The sequence below is a fragment of the Eschrichtius robustus genome, chromosome 20 (genome assembly GCF_028021215.1).
Source record: "Eschrichtius robustus isolate mEscRob2 chromosome 20, mEscRob2.pri, whole genome shotgun sequence".
Classification (NCBI taxonomy): Eukaryota; Metazoa; Chordata; class Mammalia; order Artiodactyla; family Eschrichtiidae; genus Eschrichtius; species Eschrichtius robustus.
In genome coordinates this window covers 61,022,639-61,040,745 of record NC_090843.1, presented here as the reverse complement: position 1 = coordinate 61,040,745, position 18,107 = coordinate 61,022,639, and the positions used below count along the sequence as shown (strand labels likewise).

General features: G+C 46.9%; 1 protein-coding gene across 1 annotated transcript in view; it reads right to left on the bottom strand.

The window, feature by feature from the left end:
- DNAH9 (dynein axonemal heavy chain 9) overlaps positions 1–15,530 on the bottom strand; it is a 303,311-nt gene extending 287,781 nt beyond the window's left edge. The window contains exons 1-4 of the mRNA XM_068529609.1: positions 15,114–15,530; positions 6,217–6,413; positions 4,086–4,244; positions 2,950–3,080 (exon numbers count right to left, since the gene is read on the bottom strand). Coding sequence (XP_068385710.1) covers positions 2,950–3,080; positions 4,086–4,244; positions 6,217–6,413; positions 15,114–15,530 — 904 coding nt within the window. The remainder of the gene's footprint in view (positions 1–2,949; positions 3,081–4,085; positions 4,245–6,216; positions 6,414–15,113) is intronic.
- Between the last annotated feature and the right edge of the window lie 2,577 nt (positions 15,531–18,107).

Sequence of the window (18,107 nt, the reverse complement as noted above, 5' to 3'; positions counted from 1 at the left end):
TTGATTAGAGCAGGGATTCTTAAATGGGGGAGCTGACGGGAGTATCAGAACCACTGTGGGGTGGGGGGGGGGGGTGTCAGCATCCAACAGCCACTCCAATGAGCACACGCTCGGGCTTTCACATGGGCCTTGAGGGAAGAGAAACTGAGACCACTGTGCCAGAGGAGCTTCCTTTTTATGTTATATATTTTAATAAGCAAAATCTCCTTTAATCATACAAATAGGCACGCCCCTGATTTTTAAGAGCTCAACATTTGAGGGCCAGCTCATCTATTCCAGGGTGCAATCACCTTGGCTCACAAGCCAAATGAAGACAGAGATGAACAGAGTTAGGCGCACAGCTTTTAAAAAATGCAAATATAGGGACTTCCCTGGAGGTCCAGTGGTTAGGACTCCGCACTTCCATTGCAGGGGGCCTGGGTTCAATCCCTGGCTGGGGACCTAAGATCCCACAAGCCGCACAGCACGACCAGAACAAAACAAAACAAAACAAAATTCAAACATAAACCCCAGTTGCACAGGGATATCTGTGGTTTGCTGATAAATCTTTAACAACAAGCCCTTCTGGGACAAAAGGCTTGATCTCAAAAGCCTTTAGCATTTGCCAGTTTCTGGGGTGTAAATACTCCCAATCTTCCCACCATGTCTGATCTCAAGCTACTAACTTGACGTCACTGAGTGCTAGGGAGGGTGCTTTGAAAAGGGTTGCGTACAGTGGGCTCTCTTGAGAAACTGTGAGCCAGTCCACATCAGCTCCAGAGAACCCCTGGCCTTTACTTCTCTCCACACACATCCACCTACAAATATCCTGGACTGGCAACTGGGCCGTACTGTGCCAACCCTGTTCCCTAGTGGCCAGAGGCGAGAACTCCCCACTTAGTCTTTACTGCCCTGGTCCTTTCCCCTCCAGGGTATCTCTACTTCCGGTTTCCAAGGTTCTTCGTTGCCCACTCAATTCCACTTCAGACAATCTTGCTCCCACACATTTTCCTACATCCTTTTAACCTCCTTCTTTACTTCCCACGTGCCCACTAATCCAGGCCTATCTCTTTTCCGCTCCTTCTCTTCCAACCATCTGTAAGCCAAACAACTACCCTGATTGTGACTGATAAGAACAATGCACATAGTATATCTGTGCAGAATAAAGACAGATGCTCTGAAATGAGAAAATCAGTTGCAAGCTTCTAAAACATTTTTATTCTCCATAGACCCCACCAATATTTCTGACCAAGTCTCTACCTGGCAACTCTAATCAAAATTTCTTTTCTTCCATCATCGGGATTGAGTTATAGATTTCAAGGATTTCTATTTTTACAGTGGTGTTTCTCTGGGACTATTATGATGATATTGTTTTTTCTAACTTCTTTTCATTACTGTCCTATACTCTTCTGCAAACAACTTTTAGAAGCTGGCCTGGGGAACCGAATCTTTTATAACTATTAATCAATGTGAATGATTGTACTCTATTGATCTATTAATGTGAAAAATATATTTGGGGCTCTAAATAACCAACTCATAAATATACTTTTACTATATGTTTTATTTCAGAGCCTCAAATTTCAGTCCTTTGCATAGCTCCTTTATGATATTTGTCATGACTGCCTACAACCTGTTGTATTACTTCATACTTTTCTCTAAATTGACTCTCATTTTAGCCTAAATAAAATCATATAAAATGAAAACTTTAAATCTCTACTATAAATGGAAAACTTGTATCATGTGCCAAAAAAAAGTGACCCATTAGCACATTTTAAAATACACCTGTCCATACATCTCCCACAACCATCTCTCACACCAGCAGTGGTACACATATCACTTATGGGGGCACTGTCTCATTTGAATTGGAGTATAAATTGGGAATAACAGTTGATTCCTCTGGCACACAAAATCTCTCAGAGAAGCAATAAACTGAGACCCCAACAGGGACCCCATTCCAAGCCAGCTCTAGATGCTGGCAGAGCAGCCTCCAGGATGAGATTTCAGGGCCCGGAAGGACCTCAAAGACCAGCTACTTAAGCCAGTTCTTCTCTGTTATAAAGCGCATGCCAGAAACTCCACCACTGGAACTTTCATTCCTTTATCTGAGTGGTTTCCAAACCCTATGGGAGAAGGTGGGACAGGGGATCCACCAATGGGCTCCGGACACAGGACACTCCCTATTTAGCAGAGCAAATACACCTTGGCAAGTTTTAAATTTTGGACTCACACAGGAGATCGCATTGAAGGAAAGTTCTGATAGAGAAAAAGTGTTTGAAAATCACCGCTTGGGTTAAGCTTAAATTATATGAAATTGCAAACACCTTTAAAAGCACATTCTGACCTACAATACTGAAGAGCTGGGAGGAGTTGTGATAAGAGAAAGGAAAGAAGCAAAGTGCACTGATGAGGAGAGAGGGAGCCCTGAAAATTTTTACCTCTTTCTAATTAGAGACTTTGCTGGATTTGCAGTTTTGACAAGGGCCGATCTTGTCTGGTGCTCAGATGGCCAGGAAATTGCAGTCCCATCTGACAGTAGGCGCAAAAAAGGCAGAATGGAGCTAGAAATGGAACAGAGACTTCCCGAGGAGCCAGGGGGTGGAAGGAGGTAAACTGCAGAGACGAGGGATCACAAAGCGCATTGGCCAGTGCGGTGCAGTCAGTAAGGAACTTCCGCCTACCCCACCTTACAGCAGCCCAGGGAAGCAGGCGGGAAGTGTGTGCGCTGCTCCATGGCACACTCGAAAGCTCAGAGAGGTGAGGCGGCTCTGTCAAGGGCACAAAGCGCTGGAAATGCAGACGGAGCACAGGGCAGCTGCTTCCCTGCCTCTGCATTTGGCCTTCTCACCCCAGTGCTAGCCTGTCTCAGGTTGGAGGCTATGAGGACTGGAAGCTGCTGAGAGCAGAGAGGAAGACAATTCGGCATAAATACGAAATTTCAGTCAATTTATGAAAATACGTGCGGGTCCTCACCTGCTACAACATCTCTGAACACGGCTTGGAAAGCTGGGAAGTAGCTGCTCTGAAGCTTGTCCAGAAGCCCCGCCATGCCCCTCACCTTTATCGTTCTCAGTTGATTATAAATGTATTCCAGATCCTCAGACCTGCAGCACCAGGAGAAGAGTGAATCCAGGTGAACATCAGGAAACACACGTCACGCTGCGGTGACCCACCCTTAGACAGAGAGAGGAAGCCTGCCTCAGGGTGCTTGCGCAGAGGTCTCTGTTCCCAGAGCAGTGAGGGCCAAAGCCTGAGTCTGGAACACAGGTTCAGAGGGGCAGCTCCAGGAGGCAGCAGCAGGGAACACTGCTGTGACCATCTGGTGGCTCAAAAGCTTGGCAGCTGGAGGTCACTGGCTCTTGCAGGAAGGTTTGGGGTGTGGTGAGAGAGGTGTCAGGGCAAGGCTGCTGGAGGAGGGCCCCGCAGTAGGTCAGCAGAATGGTCAGAAACCAGGCAAAAGGATGGGGCATCTCAGCAGGGGGTGCAAGTGGAACTGGAGCCCTACAGGCATGCCTGGTCACATGACATGCAAGGACAGGGACGCCTGCCTCAAATATCTGTCTGTCTCCTTTTGAGTAAAAGATTAATCAGCACAATGACAAATAGGAGCAGGGAAATGGGGAGGAAGAGGGGGAATGAGCAAGAGCGATAATTAGGTCCTTCTGGAACCTGTGGGGCTAAGACACAGTGGACGATGGACTAATGACCGCCTGGAACCTAGGAGACGCCGTTCAGTGGTGAACTGTCAAAACCCCTCTCTTTCTCCAGATCCTACAAAAAATGTGTGCATACTGACTGTCCAAGGAGAAGTGAGTAGAGAGTAGAAAATATGAGAGTTAATTAATTTTACATGTAATTGAAAGAGACTTTGAAGAAATGCCAGAAGATACACTGACAGGAGCTCAAGAAACGAGGCATGACTATTGAACCTTGGGGAAAGTGTCACCTCCCAGTGCACAGAAGAACTGCATTGACCCAAATGACACTGAGCTGTCTGCTCCAGGGGTGATAAGAGATGCCTGGGGGTGGGACCAGACTCAGTGGCTGCCTCCCCCAGCCCATTATCCTCTGAGAGACATCTGCTCCCCAGGGTTTGAGCCTGTGCCTACCTGCTCTTCCAGAACTCCAATTCCACCTGCGGGGTGGGATTCTCCCCCTGTAGGAGAGGCTGGGAAGACTCCCTCTTGAGCACCACCTGGACTTGGTGGCTCCACTGGATCACTGCAGACTCAATGGCATACATGACTGACTTATCCATAGACTCCAAGCTGTGAAAGACACAACAGATGTCCTGGGACACTGGAAATAGCTTAACTCTGGGTGTCCCCCAAAACAGAATCCCAAATCTTTTAAAAACAGGTGGGAAATTCCATTTAGTCCAAGCACTCTTAACTTTTGTTGGATAACAGGCTCTAATGAGTAGTCAGTGAAAAGTACAGATCTTCTCCTCAGACAAGCTGCCTATACATGTGTGTATACAGTTATTCATAAACAATTATTCAAGATTCAGAGGCTCGCCTATATTCTGAAGGCTAGTTTAAGAACTCTGAATCTTATCAAGTCTTTCCATCAGTGCAGGAATACACTGGACAGAAAACATCCAAATGGTCACCCAACCCTTGCTTGAGTCCCACCAATGCCAGCCAGCTCCCTACTTGACAAGGTAGCACATTCCTCAGATCAGCTCGCCCTGGGAGACAGTTTGTCTCTACTTTGAACCACGTCTATCGCCCTGCCAGTTTCTCATTCGGTCTTAGTTCTGACCTCTGCCGTAAGAGGAAATAGGTTACTTTCTCCTCCACAAGGCAAGCTATCAGACATCCAAACATTACTATCCTTTGTCCTCACTTTTCTAATGAAGAATGCAATTCCCATGCATTTCCCCCATACACCTTATAAATAAACTAACTAACTAAGGATGTTTGGAAGGGATTAAAAATCAAAAATACATTTTGGTTGCCTTTTCACAAATTCTGAACTGACAATAGTTCATGCCAAGAACCCAGGACATGGGTGACAAAGAAAGAGAATCTGTCATTTGCATTTTCACGCCAGAAACCTACCTTCACTTCATTTAATTAAATTCATATTTGCTGAGCAATGATATGGCACAAGTGATTATGGACGGTATTAAAGGGAGAAGATACTCACCTCCCTGAAATATGATCTAGCCTTTTGGGAAATTATCAAATTTGAACAAAGGGAGACAAATTCAGCAATGATTATATACACGCACAGTGAATGTTATTATGTTAAAAGAGAAAAGGAATAGGAAAAGGGTAATTTGAATTTATTTATTTTGAAAATTGTGTATTTTTATTAAACCACAGCAAGTTTTACAGTTAACCGGGAAATTGCTTCAAATTATGTATGTAGCAAATTACTTCCAACAGCAAAAACTCATTATAAAGTACATTGCTATCCCATGCTTTACTTATTCTTCAGATAAAATCATGGGCCCTGAATACACAATGATGACATAATACATTTGGAGACTCCCGGCAACATGGCAGACCAAGCACATGTAGGAAGATGGCCTGTTGCCACAAACATATAGAAATGCTGGATAGAAGATAATTAAAAAATAGCATTTAGATATATAGCCTGGCTTGAATGAAAAAGAAAAGAATCCCCACAGGACAGAAGCAAACCTGGAATGGTAAGTGGAAGCTGATAGTTGGTATCACTCTTACATGGAGAAGAGGATGCGGCTTTAATGTCTTCCCAGGCACAGGAGGCATGGACCTCAAGCCTCAACAAAGCCAGATTTGTTTCTGTTTGGAAAAAAATCCCCAGGACCTGAAAAAAGTCTCCAGCTGCTGGGGGAGGAGGGTCTGGACAGTGACACTGTGTGCTGGGTAAATGCTGGGAAGAGGCGTGCTGTCTCCCAGACCGGACCTGGGTCTTTGCCAATGATGAGACACTGTCCTGATAAGCGAGACACTGTCCTGATAAGCGAAACACTGAAATCAGCGTGGCTACTCTCAGCCCTGAAATAGTTCTGAGCAGAAAAAAGGCCATGTTGCCATGATAGCCTTAAAAGACGTCGGGCAGACGGACTGGGGCGAGGGTAGCCATGAGCACAAAACATACAGTCTGAGGATGCTGGCAAACAGTGGGCTTGCGTGCAGAACAAAGATATGCAGAGTCAGGAACAGAAAAGTCGTAAAGACAACACTCAGATAAACCAGCATCTCCCATTATCTCTGAGGCCCAGACGGCCAGCCTGGTGGTACTTACGCGGTCTCGCTTTCAGAATCCACAAACCCCATTTTTTCTGAGCCGACTGGAAGAGGCAGCAAAGTTTTCCCCTTCGCTTGCTCAAGGAGAACCAAGAGGTCACATTGGAGGCTGTGGGCGTGTCGCTGGACATCTTGACAAACCACGTGGGGCCAGTCTAGGTGATTCTTCTCATTGGCCAGGATGGGGATGACAACCTGGGACAGACGTGCACAGAAAAGAAAGGCAGGCAACTTCTGAAACCCTAAAGACTATTCTGAGAAAGGTCGAGAGGGCTATATACAACCTTTTGCAGGTCCCTGCTCTGTAAGACCTAACTATTAATAACCAACATTATGTACTGCCTTGGCATCTGGTAAAATCGGGAGGGCCTCGAACAGCCTATCCACAAGTCTCCCTGCCCACTCTGCTCCTGCCCCTAAGGCCCCTAGTCCAGCAGCCCTGCTTACCAAGGGGACCAGGCACGGCCGCCGCCCATCCCTGAGGAGTGGGCTTCAGTTCCAGACAGTGGAATATTCACGCAAGTCGATCCCATCCTCCCACAGGAACCAGTGGGCACCACACCCTCTCGATAGTACAAAGCTTGCCTCCCACAGCCCCTGTTCATTTGCTCTGTTCCCACGTGCAACCCCCCATGTGGCCCTGCCTGGCACAGCATCTCCCTCCTCTGGACTGTATCTGTGCTAATAACCTGCGGGCAGTCTCATCTGTCCAGTGTTACGTGTATGGCCATCCCCCGAACCCTAGGGCAGGAATCCCTTCCTCATCAACGGGTGAAACTGTCACAAAGGCCAAGAGGCAAAAACAGGACAGGTGCAGGTAAGCATGACCCTCTGTCTACAGGTGGTCCAAGAGGGCGTTTTAAAGAAGCAAGCCAAGTTGAGGGTCTTGAATCTGTCTGTAGGGTGAACCTGAGTTGGTTTTGGCCACTGAACATAGTCTCTCTTCTCTTAGTATTCATCTCCAGATCCAGAGGTAGACATGTGAACAAATCTGAGCCAGTAACAGTCAGGCCAAAGTCTTTTATCTGGACATTTTGAGGAAGAGAAGCTTTCTCTTTCTACGAGTCTGGAACAGTTGGTGGCCAACTTGCTACCATATGGAGCCTTCGAATACGGTCAATATGGGGAAGAGAGAGTTTACAGATGGAGGAAAAACCAAGTCCTATGACATCATTTGAGCTCCTGCATCAGGCTGCTCTTGAACTTTCTGAGCTGATTTAAATTGAGGTTTCTACCATTAGCAACTTAAAAAGTTGTAATTCATGCAACTCACTAGGAACCTCTGCCTGTCAAAAGTTCACAACTAATAGAAAGGGAATGCTAGAAAGAAAAACAGATGATCAGGAAATGTGATAAGGAGCTGCCTAGCAAAGAGTGAAAAGAAAACACGGACTTAAATGGTGAAAAGAAAACACGGACTTAACATATACGACCAATGAGTCCATGTGGCTATGAGATAGAAGGCCTGGACCCAGCATATGAAGCCAAGAGAATGATCCTTGCCTGGTCTATCTGGAAGCAATCATTGAACTGAGAACTTACAACAGCAGGTGAACAGAGGGTGCCGAGAGATAAAATGTCACAAATTGAGCTCTACTCACATTCATGTTAAGAAAGGACCCCTTGGACCCATGGCAGGAGGCCTAACAGGGCAGAGGGGATGAACAAGAATTCTTCTAGGATCTAAAAGGCAGGGACTGTATCTTATACCCACAGTCCTCCCTAGGGTCTGGCATACAGGAAGCACTCAATAGAGGTTCAGAGAATAACTGAAATATATGCTGTCTGAAGAAAAAGTGGTAGGTGGGCTTGGGTGCATTTTGGAGGGCTCTCAGTGAGAGAAAAATAGTGAATATGAACTTTCTAGGAAATGAATATTCTCAGTGAATATTTATCAAGAGTTTACCACATGCTAGCACTGTTCTAGGTGCTTGGAAGGTACATCAGTGAACAAAACAGACGAAGATTCCTGACTTCATGAAGTTTATATTCTAGGGAAGAGACAGTCAATAAACCATAAGTTCTGTGAAAAAAAATGAAACAGGTGGGCTGGAAGTGATGTAATCGTAAATAGAGTGACTGGTGCAGATCTCATGGAAAAGGTAACATTTGAACAAAGACTGGGGAGGATAGGGAAAGCGTTGTGCAGACCCTTGGGGGAAGTATATTGAGGGTAGAAGGAACAGCCAGTGCAAAGGCCCTGAGGTGGGAGCATGCCTAGTGTGATCAAGGAGCAGTGTGGAGGTCAGTGAAACTGGGACAGGATTCGCAAGAAGAGTAGGGGTGAGTAAAAGGGGACAGATCACATGCAGTCCTGCCTGTGGGATTTTGATTTTTACTCTGAGGAATGTAAATCATTGAAGGGTTTTGAGCAAAGGACCAACATGGTCTGACATCTTTTTTAATAGGATCGCTCCAGCTACTGTGTTGAGAATAGACTCTCGGGGGCAAAAGTGGAAAAAGAGATTGGCTAGCAAGTTATTGCTATAATACAGAAGAGAGTGGCTTGGCACAGGGCAGAGTAGAGGAGATAGTAAGAAACGGTCCAATTCTACATAAATCTTGAAGGCTCAGCCAAAATGATTTCTTAATGGATTAGTCGTGTGAGTAAAAAGGAGTCAGGATGATTCCAAGGTTTGGGACTTGAGCAACAGGAAGAAGGGAACCGCCATAGCTGACGTGGGGAAGAATAACGGTGGAGTTAAGTTCTCGCGGGAAGAATTGGGAGTAGGTTCTTGGGCACGTTAGAATTTGATAAATCTACTGAACTTCTAAGTGGGGACACTGAATAGGCAGCCGGATTTGGTAGTTGGGAACTCAGAGAAGAACAGTCTGGAGATAACAAATCTGATAGATGTAGATGAGATAATTCATAAAATTCTGAAAGGGAATGAGTGCCCCTCAAGGAACTGAGTATATACAGAGAAGATGCCCAAGCGCTCTCCAATGTTAGCAAGTTAGCAAGAAGCTGGGGTGGTACCAACAGGGGAAACAGAAGAAATGGCGATGGTGAGAGGAGGAAACCAGAAGACTGGTGACCTGAAAGCCAAGTGAAGAAAGCGCTTCCAGGAGGGCAGGGTCATCATGAGCTGTGCCAAAGGCTGCTCACAGGTCAGGCAGGAAACAGACTGAAACATGGCCATGTGATTCAGCCAAGTAGAGGTCACTGGTGACGTTGACAACTCTTTCTTCTCCACGCAATGTGGGGGTAAGAGCCTGACGAGTGAGGAAAAGGATAGGACACAGCAAGACTAGACACGCAGTCTAGACATTTTTGCTCAGCTTCACGAGGGCGGGTATACAGTAGGCAGGGAGTTGGAGTTCACCAGATTTATGGTTTTGCCAAAGACGTACGACAAAGCAAGACAGAGGCCGTGATGATAATGATGGAGCACTTGAGCTGGGTAAGGGGGGAAGGATGTGGGTGTGGAGGATGGACAGAGGGCAGGCGGCAGGATCAACGGGCTGCAGGTCCTAGCAGGGTCACAGGCTTGTGGCAGGGGGCTGCTGGGGAGAGTGAGCCGGAAAGGCAGGAGTAGGGTCAGAGGAAGAGGTGCCTGGAATTGGATCGCTAGGGCGTGGTCTGGTAATGCAAGGACTGGGAACGGCATGGGAAGGGGTGGTTAAGACAGGAAGGGCGACAAGGTCAGCGGAGGAGGAAGGTTCAAGGGGCCCAGAGGCCGGGTTAATGAAGGATCACTTACGTGTCTATTGAAAGAGCCACGCGTTAAGACGGGAGCAACGCCGGGGGAGAATCACAGTGAGCCGGAGCCCGATCGTGGCGAAATGAGGGCAGTGCTATCAATTTATGACACAGCAATGGGCGGAGGCGGTAGCTTTGTCTAAAGGCATCAGATTCAAACCGGACTGTTTTCTACTTGAATCGAGAAGGAGCAAAGAGGAGCAGGGATGCCTGTCCCACCTCGGAGGTAGAAAGGCTGAGTCTCTGGGGAGAGATGAGTTTGGGTTAGAGCAAAGTGACAAGGGTGGGTGACAGGAAGTGAGGAAGCTTTTAAGGGGGATGCAGAGTCACAGTAATTCTTGTCCTTTAGGGAAAACCTACAACTAATGTTAACAGAGAACCAACCTGACTCCACGTTGTACCTATTCCTTTAGCTCTAACCGTTGTGCTTTGTTTCCTGTCTTAATCACGCTGGCTCTGCATCTTTGTAAAAGGACGTTGCCTAGAGCCTGAAACACACATGACAGCCTATTCCCAAGGTTTTGCCTCCCAGGCTTGACCTTTAAAGGTGTCAACAAAAAGTTGCAGAACAGAGAATAACAATTGTCCTGTTGGAGGTTTACACTGTGACCAGACCTTTGTGAACAGCTGCAAGAACAAAGGATTCAAGCGCCAACAAGTTTGTAATACCAGCCGCACCTCCTCCCCCTTTAGTACAAAAGAAGCTTGAACTCTACCGCAGGGAAGATGGTTCTACCAGCCCACCGTCTTCTTGGGCCGCTGGCTTTCCGATGAAAGCCACTATTCTTTGCCCCAACACCTCCTCGCTCGATTTATCAGCCTGCCGTGCGAGGAGCACTGCAGGCTTGGACTCAGTGATGCTAACACACTCTATTCTAAGCGTCCTGGTCAGTTATTTTAAATTTCACGACAAGCCTGCAAGGTGCTTCGATCCTGACAGAGGTGAGCTCACACCATCCCCACCGAACGCGACAGAACCAGCACTGGAACCCGGGTCCCCCAGACTCCAAATCCCATGCTCCTCTCACGGGGAAAAGGACCCACACTTTTACCGGAAACAAACCTACAGCCTCCCTTTTTCTGCCCTCAACAACCCATCCACCTACGCCCACCGCCGCACTTGCTTAAGGGAAACTAAAGCAGAGGCTGCGGAAACGGCAAGGAAGGAAAACCGCAGTACCTGAGGGAACTGGAATGCTCCAAGATGGCGATAGGGCAGCCACACGCAGAGGCGTCGCGACGCTCGAGGAAAGGCGCTCCCGACGCACGCACGGAGGCTCTGCGCATGCCCGCTCCTCCTGCCCCGCCCCGCCCTTGCTGTTCACCCGGCTCTGTATGAAGCACCCGTCTCCTCACCTGGGGAGAAGGTGGCGTTTTCAGAGCAGGAGCTTACTCCTTCTCCGTTCCTTGATTAAAGAATAAAGTTTCTGGGGCTTCCCTGGTGGCGCAGTGGTTGAGAATCTGCCTGCTAATGCAAGGAACACGGGTTCGAGCCCTGGTCTGGGAAGATCCCACATGCCGCGGAGCAACTGGGCCCGTGAGCCACAATTACTGAGCCTGCGCGTCTGGAGCCTGTGCTCTGCAGCAAGAGAGGCCGCGATAGTGAAGAGGCCCGCGCACCGCGATTGAGAGTGGCCCCCGCTTACCGCAACTGGAGAAAGCTCTCGCACAGAAACTAAGATCCAACACAGCCAAAAATTTTAAAAATATAAATAAATAAATAAATAAGACCCGGCACAACCAAATAAACAAATTAAAAAAAAAAAAAAAAAGAATAAAGTTTCTGCTCTGCAGGACCTGGTTTCCTTCATTTGGCACCAGCTGGCACTGGGCAACGGAAGGACCCAGTCGGGGGTCCACCCGACTGGACACCTGATTAGAAAGGGTGGGTGACACTCCCTCTCCAAAACCCCAAACTTCAAAACAGCATCCAAGTTCCAGAGCTCTAGGAAAAGGAACCTGGCAGCAGTGAATGAAGGGACTGGGAGGAGGAAGAAAGGGAGCAGGAGGGCTGGTTTCTAAATTCTGTCAATTCTCCCTTGGAAACATTTCCTGGATGCATTTGCTTTTTACCTTGTGCTAGTGTAATGGGACAGAAAAGTTAAAATTTATAGTTTCATTCCTTCGTTAATATCACTCCCCCCCCCACCCCCACCCCACACCCGCCAACAAAGAATACTTTTCTCATCCAGGTGGGATATTTTGGCTTTAGTGCGGCCTTATGGGGAGGTGTTAGGACCAGGAGAGCACGCAGCCAGGGGCTGATCCATGAGTGGGAGGGGAGCAGGGCCCTGAAGTGGCCCTGGATCAGCTTCAGGGTATGTGAAAAAAGCAGATGGGACAGCAGTGGTTGCATGGCCCAAGAATTGCTGTTAGAGATGTTGAGAAACGCCAAGTAAAGGCCTCGAGGTATTTTAAAAATAAATTGTTTTATTTTTATTATTTATTTATTAATTATTTATTACATTTATTTTATTTATTTTTTTACTTATTATTTTATTATTAGATTTTTAAAACAGATAACACATTTACATGGTGCAAATTTTTAAAGTACAAAAGCATGACAGTAGAAAGTAAGTCTTCTACCTACCCCTGTACCTCCCTGAGTCGCCCAGTTCCTTGGGCCTGTGGATTACTCTGTAAATGAATGTTTTTCCTCCCTCCCTCCTTTCTCTTTTTTAGCAGAAACGGTAGCATACTATACGTACAATTCTAAACCTTTAAAAAAAATTATCTTAAATTGCAGCATTATCCACAATAGCCAAGAGGTGAAAGGAACCTAAATGTCCATCCATGGATGAATGGGATAAAGAAAATGTGGTATATATACATACAATGGGATACTATTCAGTCTTAAAAAGGAAGGAAATTCTGTCACATGCTACCTTGAGAATGAACCTCTTTGAGGACATTATGCTGAGTGAAATAAGCCAGTCACAAAAAGACAAATACGTCATGATTCCACTTACATGAGGTACTAAGCAAGAGTGGTCAAATTCATAGACACAGAAAGTAGAATGTGGCTGCCAGGGGCTGAGGGGGGCCAGGTGGGAGTTGTTCAGTGAGTGTAGAGTTTCATCCATGCAGGATGGCGGGGGGGACGGTTCTGGGGATCTGCCACGCAGTGATGTGCATGAGGTTGACAATGTTGTGCTGTACGCTTGGAAATTGCTGGGAGAGTGAATTTTATGTGGGTTTTTTATGCCACCATAGAAAGATAATTATCTTAAGGATGGTCCCATTATCAATCATTACTTTTAATTATAGACGGACCTTAATTCGTTCACCCAGTCCCCTACAGATGAACATTCAGTTTGTTTCCAGCCTCTTTTCAATGCACCGATGAAAATTCTTGAACATTTAAGAGTCTGAAATGTTTTAAAATTACTTTCACTCGCTGAACTGCCTTTCCTTGGCCATGACGCCACTCTGAGATGGACCCACTGCCCTCTACGTAGGGGTCCATCTAGGTGTAGCTCCATCTCGGAACCTTTGTTCAGTCTGCTCCCCAGACCTTGAAAGTTACCCTGCTCTCTATTTATTCTAATCCTTCTCCTTGTTCAGGAGCCAGTTCAGCACTGGAGGTGAAGCAGGGCTCTCAGACCACACGCGTATGTCTGTCCTCGGAACCCAACAGCACTTTTTTTTTTCACATATCAATAAACATTGTCTTTATTCTGTAAATTAAAATCTATTCACCTATTTCGCATTTTGTTTATCTTATTTTCTTTTTAAAAATTTTTTAAAGTTTTTAAAAAATTTTTGTTAAGATATAGTTGATTTACAGTGTGTTAATTTCAGGTGTACAGCAAAGTGATTCAGTTATGTATATCGTCTTTCTTAGATTCTTCTCCATTATAGGTTATTACAAGATATTGAGTAGAGTTCCCTGTGCTACACAGTAGGTCCCTGTTGGTTATCTATTTTATATAGAGTGGGGTGTATCTGTGAATCCCAATCTCCCAGTTTATCCCTCCCCCCCTTTCCCCTTTGGTCACCATAAGTTTGTTTTCAAGCACTTCCTCCTATCATCACCGTTCATGAGGGAATTTGATCCAAGCTTGGATTCCTGCAGGGACGGTGTGGTGTTCAGACAACACACAGCAGTAAAGCCATTCGGTTATTAAAATACTGAAATACTTGCATATCTACTGAGAAACCTAGCTTCCCTGGGTCCCCTAGAGCTCCTCTGTCACCCCAGACCCTTCTCTGGAACTCCCCCTCCCCATAGCTTCCTCATGAAGCAACCGAAGGCCTAACACCTGATGCAGCAGGGAGCCTCCAGGACCCAGTGCTAGCACTGGGGCCAACTTTAGGTAAGGTCTGTCTCCACCTCCGTCACACTAGCTTTGAAGATGCCATATATATATATATATATATATATATATATATATATATATATATATATATATATATATATATATATATATATAATGTATATATAGTGAACTTCACAGGTGGGATTTTGTCTTTATTTCTCTGGTGTTCCCCACGGCACGTGTTTCCATCACGCAGCAGGGCATCAAGCCTCCAGGAGCACACACACCCAAGTTCCAGGGACGTTCACTCCTATTCCAGAAAGGTCTAAGTGTCCCAAGAATCTCTCCCGGGCACCCCTGCACTCCGGAGGCTTCTGCTGTGGTGCCACCAAAGCGCTCCGTAATCCACATCCGGGGAGACCTTCCTTCCTGTGCTCCAGGCCGGCCCCTCCAAACGCCTGCTGGACATTTCCAACTGGATGCCTCAACTTCTTACCTGGGCACGGGGGTGACCTCTGGTTCACGAAGGACACGAAAATCAAAACCAAGCCACCTCTCCTTTTTAACTCTTCTCCAGAAGTAAAGAGCGTGGAGAGAGCCCTTCACCTCCTTCACCTCACTGACCCATAGGAAATGACCCTGGGTCCACCACTCCCGCGCTTTTGCAATGCCAGCTTACAGGGGGGATTCAGAAATGGCGCCTCAAAAAGAGGTCAGGACCCAGGCCCTCTTCAGAATCTAGCCTCGCCTTGACTTTGGCCTGAACGCAGACCAGGAATGAAGCAAGCGGCCCCCCGGCCCATCCCACTTTACTCGTAACTCCTCGAGCTCAGCTCCAGCCTCCTCTCCCATAGCCCCGCCCCGCCGGCCCCGCCTCTTCCTCCCCTCCCCCTCCCAGCCGCAGCCAGCGCGGGGCCACAGACCCACCCTCACCTCGGAGAAGAGCGCGGCCAGATGCTCCAGCGGCGTGGCGGGCAGGTCCCCGCACAGCACTGCTCCGCGGAGGCTGTCGGGCCCCGGCGGCTCGGGCCTGGTGCGCAGGCAAAAAAGCCCCTTAGCACGAGGCGCGCCGGCCTCGGGTCCCGCGTCCAGCCCCGCGCGCACAGCCAGGCCCCCGGGCCCGGGCCGCACCACCAGCAGCGGCCGCGGCCCCTCCGAGGCCCCACGGCCCAGGAAGGCGTGCAGCAGTTGCCTCGCCTCGGCCGAGCCCGCGCAGCGCTCCCACGCTCCCGCAGCCGGCCGCAGGCTGCGGGCCACGTAGGCCCGCAGGAGTCGCAGCCGCGGGTCGGCGCCGGGCTCCCAGTCCGCGTTCTCCTCAGCCAGCGCGGGAAGCTCCTCGGCTGTCGGCATCGCGCGCGAACCTGCCTGCAGAGGTTTCCCGGGCGACCGGGACGCGGCCAGGACTCCCTCCTCCGCTCCCCTCCTATTGGACACTTGACTCCTGTTCCCGCCCACTCCGGTCCAATAAGGTAGGAGAGGCACGGCGGGGTGGTAAGGGGCGGGGTCGCGTCGCTTTTGCTAGGAAACCAGCCGAGGCTCAGGTTTCGCGTCTGAACTCGTGGATTAGAGGTGCTCGTGGGTGACTGTCCGGGCCCATGCTTATGGATGAGGCGCGTGGAGGGGAGATCAAGGATATAAATGCTGCTAAGGAGCGTGCTGGCTAAGGTCACATTAAATTCTTTAGAGGTGTCCAGACACTGACAGTATTATGGTTCTCCCACCTACTCCCGAAATGTGTAATTCAAAGTTAAAAACAATGTCAAATCACAATATAGATGTAAGGGAAATCAATCAAATTTTTATTTCTTTTCCATGATAACTGAAATATTTTATAACAGTGCTTATGTGGCTACTGAGCGTTTAGAATGTGCTGTGCTACTAGGGAACTGGATTTTTCATTTTCATTTTAATTAACTTAAAATTAAATAGTCACATGTGGCTAGTAGCTGTCATATTAGACAGCTTAGCTTCATAATTTTAATATCAATTATAAGAAAATAGTTTTACTGGCCTGCTTTGTCCATGCCTTGAGTGTGTGCTTAATCTGAAAAATGGGGGCTAAAACTATGAGATCACTGATTTCCATGAGTATGGCAGCAATGAGTTCTTAAATGCAGCAAAGCACTATTCAATATGTAGGATGTTCAGAGCCTCCCTATCCTGCCCTTTGTCTGTATCTTGTCTTCAAAAAGGGATAATGTGAAGCACCTTTCCTGACCTCAGAAATTAGCATTTGTCACCTGCTGGGTCCTTCTCCATGCTCAGGATATAAATAGCTTGGCCCTTTGCATGCATGTAAGGTGAGAATGGGACAAGGAAAGGGACAATTCGGGCAGCAGGAGGGCTGCAGTTCTGAAATGAGCTCCTCTCTGCCCTACCACCCTGATTTTAGTCACCAGTCAGAGACTGCAGAGTTTCTGGGTAAAAAGAACATTTAGAATGGGCTTCAAAGGAATATTAACAGAATAAGCACTTATTAAAGGCAGCTTAGCTAATAAGAGCCCCTCAGGAAAAGCCAGTAGCTGGAAGGTAAAATGATTGATTTAATAATAACTGGGGCACAGGAGGTGCTGTGATGAAGAGTGTCCACCTTACAACATGAATCTTTATGTTTGTAGAGAGTGTTTTGTCAGTGCTGGATTAAACAGTAGGCAGACCAACTATGAGGAAAGGGACAAAGCCGAGGCACTAAAACAATTTTTAAGATGGATTTGATAGTTGACATTTAAAAAAAGCATCAGGGAAAAATAGAAATGTTGGGGGCTTCTTACACATATCCTAGTTTTGCAGAGTTTTTATTTTGCATATAGGAAGGCATCCTTATCGTTTTAGTGCTTGGGGATTCCAGATGTGTCAATCCTACTCATATTTTGTGTATAGAGTGAATTCAGGGCCATTAAGTTCCTGTAAACTCTTCAAATAAAGTATCTGCCACCCCCACCATGACCTATTTGCCCTTCATCCTCTTTGCCCCTTTGCCCCAACATAGAAACACAGGAGCCTGTGGAGATGACTTGAAGGTGTCTGAGAGTGAAGGCTACTGGACACTGGCAATGTCAGCTTTTGCTTTTTTTTCTCCAACACCACACCTTAATCTCCATTTTAGAAAGAGATTTGGGGGACATCTATATGGGACTTATTGAAAACAACTGACGTTGTCTTTCTATTGTGTAATTATGGTATGAAAAATAAAAGTTACAAGTGTATTAGTTATCTGTTGCTGTGTAACAAGTTACCCCAAAAGTTAGCAGCTTAAAATAGCAATGGACATTTATTATCTCACATAGTTTATAGTGGATCACGAAGATGGGAGCAGTTTAGCTGGTTGGTTCTGTCTCATGATGTCTCATAATGTTTCAGACAAGATGTTATCAGGGGCTACATCATCTGAAAGCTCGACTGGGGTTGGAGGAACCACTTCCAAGGTAGCTCATTAACGTGGCTGGCAAGTCAGTGCTGACTGTCAGCAGGAGGCTTCAGTTTCTCAGCACGTGGAGCTCTCCATTGGGTGCTTGAATGTCTTCATAACACCCTGGCTGCCTTCCCCTAGACCAGGTGATCTGAGAGCAAGACAAGCCCCAATATCTCTTATGACCTAGCCTTGGAGGTCACACTGTCATTTCTGCAAAAATCCCATTAGTTACAGATGTTCACCTTATTCATTGTGAAAGAGAACTACACCAGGATGTGAATGCCAGGGAAGAAGAATCCTTGGGTGCTCTCTGAGAGTCTGGCTACTGCAAAAGGTGTTAAGGAAGATATTAAATTTGTGTAATTGTTCAGATGAAATAATTGCCATTTTTTAAATTAGGAACTTGAACTTGCTTCCATGAGCATTGCACTTTGTATATCAGATTTTTTGCTTGAAATGACTAGGCATAATTCCTGTTCAACACTTTTAAATTATGATCTCTTTAAATTCTCGAT